General features: G+C 43.1%; 1 protein-coding gene across 1 annotated transcript in view; it reads left to right on the forward strand.

The window, feature by feature from the left end:
- The window catches only part of LOC106953607 (protein tyrosine phosphatase receptor type G), a 161,000-nt gene extending 155,273 nt beyond the window's left edge, over positions 1–5,727 (forward strand). Inside the window, exons 22-29 of the mRNA XM_015042494.1 lie at positions 373–519; positions 984–1,077; positions 1,419–1,495; positions 1,609–1,737; positions 1,856–2,002; positions 2,388–2,530; positions 3,159–3,294; positions 5,144–5,727. Of these exons, the coding sequence (XP_014897980.1) occupies positions 373–519; positions 984–1,077; positions 1,419–1,495; positions 1,609–1,737; positions 1,856–2,002; positions 2,388–2,530; positions 3,159–3,294; positions 5,144–5,290 (1,020 nt within the window). The 3' untranslated portion in view covers positions 5,291–5,727. The remainder of the gene's footprint in view (positions 1–372; positions 520–983; positions 1,078–1,418; positions 1,496–1,608; positions 1,738–1,855; positions 2,003–2,387; positions 2,531–3,158; positions 3,295–5,143) is intronic.
- Positions 5,728–5,975: the final 248 nt, after the last annotated feature.

Consider the following 5,975-nt stretch of genomic DNA (forward strand, 5'->3'; position numbering starts at 1 on the left):
GGGGGGGATAATCATTTTATCTGGCATCCCTAGATTTGACTTTAAATTACACAGTTCTGAAATTGTATGTTTCTGAAATCTTGTTATATTTTAATACCTGAAACCCACCTGTGTCTACGTTCTCATAAAACAACCAGCTGCCTTTTCGTTCACTGAAGTAATCATGCGGTAATTCGTCATATCTTTGGTTTGTCCACCAGTGGTTGTTACAAGTTGAGACCAAAAAGTGTTATAAAAATATATGATGATACATTAAGTTACCTAACAAACAAGGCATATATTACTTTTGACCTACGCTGTAGAAACTTACATTTAGAAACCTAAAATTAATAGAGCAAGAACCTGTTACTGAGTAACTTCCTTTCCTTTCAGGAGCAGTATGTTTTCATCCACGACGCGCTGATGGAGGCCATCCTCAGCAGAGAGACGGAGGTGCCGGCCTGGAAGCTGCACGGCTACGTCAACGGCATCCTGACGCCTAACTCGACCGGCCGCACACGGCTGGAGAAGCAATTCAGGGTGAGTGGAAGCAGCCGGCGCTGTCTCCCCATCAGCCGGATCTGAGGTGGTCCGCTGATCACAAACTTAATAGCAACACGCTCGACGGCTTTCCTGCTGCCAGACCGAAAGTGACTTTGATGTTGGCTTCATAAAGTCATGTCTGTCACCTCAGTTGCGTTACGCAAAGTTTGATGAATGTTTCATCAAGCTCTTTCAACATCAAGAGAGCAAAGAAAATAATTGCTCACATAAAGTCACTTATATCTCAGTTTCCACACTTGTCATTAAAATAGAAGCGGCGCTGTTAATTTTCGAGCGGGGTGTGTGTGTGTGTGTGTGTGTGTGTGTGTGTGCGCGTGTGTGTGTGTGTGTGTGTGTGTGTGTGTGTGTGTCATTCCTCGTGCTTGCGCTGGACTTCCTTTGACTTCCAGAGCCAAAACCTGATATTTAATTTTTATTTTATTTTTTTTTTCTCCTCCCAGCTGCTGAGTCAGTGCAACACACGCTTCGTCGAGTGCTTCAGCGCTCACAAAGACTGCAACAAGGAGAAGAACCGCAACTCCTCAGTTGTTCCCTGTGAGTATTTACCGCAGCATCCTCACCCTGGACCCCGGAGGCTGAGCAAATAACCAATCACGTCACTCCGTGATGCACATTTATTTCCTTTATCAGCCTGTGAATTATTAAGACAATTCCTGCTCCAAATTTAGAATCCATTTCCATAATCCTATAAGTTAATCTTTCTGTGCATTCTCAGCACCCTGTCAGGAGAAAAAGGAGGTACTTGTTGCTATGGCAACAGCAAGGACTGATAATGAATGTGTGCATTATCAGCGGGCGTGATATAAAAGACGCTTGGGTTGGGATTTAAAGCTTGTTTTTTTTTTTTTTTTTCCTCCCTCTCTGTGCCTCAACAGCGGAAAGAGCAAGGGTTGGACTCACCACCCTTCCTGGCATGAAAGGAACAGATTACATTAATGCATCCTACATAATGGTACAGTGTTGACAATTAATGAGTTGCTTTTCTGTATCCTGAGCCATTAAGCTTCAGCTGGAGAAAATGATGGGTTGAGCAAAAGGCTAACCGTTCCACCTCTGTCTACTCAGGGCTACTACAGAAGTAATGAGTTCATTATTACCCAGCATCCTTTGCCCCACACCACCACAGACTTCTGGAGGATGATTTGGGACCACAATGCTCAGATTATCGTCATGCTGCCTGACAACCAGGGGCTGGTGAGTGAGTGAGCGGCCGTGAAAAATAGAATCATTTAAGCGTTTGTGCAGAGAAGGAATGCTGATGAATAATTAGCGGAGGATTTAAATAACGCGCGCGTCACCGCTCTCCCCTCAGGCCGAGGATGAATTTGTTTACTGGCCGAGCCGAGAAGAGGCCATGAACTGCATCGCCTTCACCGTAACTCTCATCAGCAAGGACAGACTGTGCCTCTCCAATGAGGAGCAAATCATCATCCACGACTTCATCTTGGAGGCCACGCAGGTACCTGCTAAACCCTGATAATCGCTAATGAGGAGTTGTTCAGTCGCTGCGAGTGGAAGCTTTAATTAAAATCGTAGAGTCGAGGTTCCCACAGCCTGGAAATCTGTGGAAAAGTGGAATTTTATAAATCCAATTTTCCATTCTTAAAAAAGTATTTTGACCCTTTTGTATATCTTAAACATCCATTGTCCTTCTGCAGGTTCCGTATTAAAATCTGACTGAAGAATAAACATCTGCTGTACATTTATAGTACAGCATTGCATTTAAAGTTCCAAATTTGGCAAAAAAAATAATAAATCAATCAATAAATAAATAACGCATCTGAGAAAATATTTCTGTTGGACATGAAGGAAATGTGTGAAACGTCGTCTTCTGTTCTCATCAGGATGATTATGTTCTGGAGGTGAGACACTTTCAGTGCCCCAAATGGCCAAACCCGGACGCCCCTCTCAGCAGCACCTTCGAGCTCATCAATGTCATCAAGGAGGAAGCCATGACTCGAGATGGCCCCACCATTGTGCATGATGAGTACGTTCCCTTTTCCTCCCAAAGTTTAGAGACAACGGCGTATTTAGGGGGAAGCGTTTTGTCCGGGGAAATAAAGAGTCTGCTTAATTTTAATAAAGATATTGATCTTACCTGCCATTTTAAGTTTGTGTCTTGGATTAGAGTGAAGCAAATTATCTTCTTTTAATTTCTGGGGGTTTAGCACAAGTAGGATTAAGATTAAAGGCAATGCAATAAATACTGAGTGCTTTCCATACCTCTGGGTTTTAAAGTCCTTAAGCGTACACCAGCACTTATCATTTTAATGCCCCATAATGAAGAAAAAAAAAAAAAAAAGCCTAAAACTCTTGTAGATTCCCAGCTGATGTCCCTCCTACATGCATCAGTGTCTGCAGCATCTCATCTGCCATTAATGGGACATGTCTCCCAGTCTGTCTGCAGCTCATTAAATTATTTTCAGAAGTCGTGACGGAATAAATAACACTGCATCCTTCGCTCGCTTACACTGGATCGCGAACAGAAAGTGGTCAGAGCCCTGAAATGAAATTTAAAACCCGACGTCGCTGTTTAAAGCGAGGGACACCCGGCGTAACCCTGTTGAACACCACTCGACAGCTGTCGCCATCTCACAGAGAACGTCTCCTTCCAGGTGTGGAGCCGTGTCAGCGGGCATGCTCTGCGCCCTCACCACACTGTCCCAGCAGCTGGAAAGCGAGGGCGTCGTCGACATCTATCAGGTGGCCAAGATGATCAATCTCATGAGGCCGGGGGTCTTCACTGACATAGTAAGTTTGACAAACGGAAACCTTCTGTTGTTTCCTCTCTTACTAACCGTGTCGGGGGATTGTTTCTGGACACAGTCGTTTGTGAAGCTGCTGGGCTTGTTCAAGCCTGTTCTGCTGCCCCCAAGTGGCCAAATAACCATTTCATGTGGTCTGATAAAGACTTAAAGCCTCACTGTGACTAATACAAGCTATAAAGTAATTATTACCAAGCTATGTTTAACATATGTATTTGTCTTTTCTGGGCCACTGTAACCTAACAGAAAAGCACTTGTAAATTGTCCAGTAGTTTCTACACACATGAATATTAAGGCTAATTTCTTTTAGATACAACATCTTGTGGGGGTTAAAAACTGCCGTCTGAATTTTTCTTACTTTGGTTTGTGCCGAGATTATCAGCGACAGACCAGCTAGAAAGGCACGTGGGAGGAAAATGATGTGGTGTTTTCGTATTTTTCAAAAATAAAAGCACGACATATGTATTCAGCCCTTATTAGTGTACTAAACGGAGATAACATCCAGTTTTTCCAGCCGTGGCCGGATGTTTGCTGACTAAATTGTCCACCTGTATGTGATCTAATCTCACACAAACACAGCTGCTCTGTGAAGGCCTCAGAGGTTTGAGGAAGGCAGCTGATAAAGTTGTGGAGAGGTTTAAAACAGAATTATGTTTTGTTTTTTTTTTAAACAATATCCCAAGCGGTTTCCAGCATCTCACAGGTCACTGTTAAATCCATCTTTTGAAAATTAAATATGAGGGTTGCTCACGTGGAAACTTTCTGCAGAGAGCCACAGTTCAGGTGTGAGAATCTCATGCTCAACTCAACATAACCTTTATTAAAAAAAATAAAGAGTACCAAGACAAAAGCAATCGCCATAATGATGAAGTTCAGTTTGAAGTTCCCACAGGTCAGGAAGGGTGGCGCTGCACACTACCCATCACTTTGAAACACTGCCGCGGCAGCATCATGCTGTGGGAGGCTTTCCTTTAGGGGACATGAAGAAAAAAAAAAAAAAAAAGTTGAAAAATGCAGGGCACAAAATCCAGAAAGAACATCTCTGGGTCTACAAAAGAGGACACCGACTCCAAACATCAGAGTCAGAGAGGGGATGGTTCAGATCAAAGCATGTTCATGTGTGAGAATGGCCCAGTCACTGTCCCGACCTAAATTCAATTAGGAATCTCTGGCATGACTTGAAAACTGGTATTTATAGACTCTCTTCATCCACTCTGTTTGAACTGTTCTGCAGAGAAAGAACGTGGAAAATGTCTGTTTCTGGATGTAGAAGACACCCAGAACACCTGGCACAGTAATCAGAGCTAAACATTCATCCACAAAATGAAGAATGCACAAATAGACTATATGAGATTTATTTTTGCATTGACTTGACAATCATGAGCTACTTTTGCGCTGCTTATGATTTCTGCTAACGTCTCACATGTGCGGCTGCAGCCACTGTGGGTTATTCTTAAACAGACGTTATTTGCCAGCGGAGCAAAAGCAGTTCGATTAGTCTTGTTTGTGCAGACCACCTGGTGATCGGAGCAGGAGCCCGGTCCAAAGGTCTCAGAAAAACCGTCTGCTGATCCTCAACATGAGAATCAATCAAGAAGTGAGGCTTCTCACCCTGGAGATCACGGAGCTAAGAGAGCAAAAATTGAGGTTACTGTAGGCTGTGGCGACTGATAGGGGGCCTAACCTCTGTGTCTTCACGGTCAGACAGTGTTACTTAGGAGAGAGACGCTTTTCAGAGTAAAAGTCCAGTTTAAATCAAACCCTGGACACGTTGAGTGTTCTGAGCAAGGGACCGCGTCTTGTTAACGTTTTCATATTTCTGTTTGTTTGCACAGGAGCAGTACCAGTACCTTTACAAAGCCATGCTGAGCCTGGTCAGCAACAGAGAGTGCAGCCTGAGTCCCACTCACACGGACACTAACGGGGTGGTGGTGATTGCGGACGAGTCGGACCCTGCGGAGAGCATGGAGTCGCTCGTCTGAGGACATTCCTGCAGGCACTTAATTTGTAAAAAAACAAACAGGAAAAAAAAAAACACCAATCCAAGAACTTTTCTGAGGCCTTTTTGCCAGACTATTGATTAAACGAATAACCTTATTACTTTTTATACTGATAAAAAGGTTTTTTGATATTTATGTTTTTTTTTTCGGTCCTTTATTTCTTGTCTTTAATGTTCTCCTGCTGAGCGTTTGCACCTGTTTCAGTTGACATGAGGAAAAAGCAGCTCTGTCCACTTTGCACTAAACTATCAGTGTTACTGCCTACACCCAGCGAGTGGAACAAAACCTCGGGGGTGCGGGGGGTCGGGGAGGGGGGTTTCGGACCGCATCGAGACAAAACCTGAAGCATGAAGACCAGGATGAGTTGAGGCGATCCACCTAAAGTAAAGTCTTAAACCACTTCATCACACCGTTTCATAGCCCAGCATGTATTTTTATTTTTATATTTATTTTTTTTGGTTACAGTTTTCAGGCTCCACCCCTCTTTTTATCACGTGAACAGACTTTCAGCTGCTTCTACATTAATGTCCCAAAATCTCACTGCTGTCCTGTAAAATGTACTTATGGCTTTTTTTTTTCTTTTTTTTTTTTTTTTTTTTTTAAATGGGGGTTCAAAATATAATTTCGGTATTTTTTGCTTTTTCCTCTGATTTTTTTAGTTAATTTT

The sequence above is a fragment of the Poecilia latipinna genome, unplaced genomic scaffold, assembly GCF_001443285.1.
Source record: "Poecilia latipinna isolate Pla-1442-1.1 unplaced genomic scaffold, P_latipinna-1.0 Scaffold592, whole genome shotgun sequence".
Taxonomy (NCBI): domain Eukaryota; kingdom Metazoa; phylum Chordata; class Actinopteri; order Cyprinodontiformes; family Poeciliidae; genus Poecilia; species Poecilia latipinna.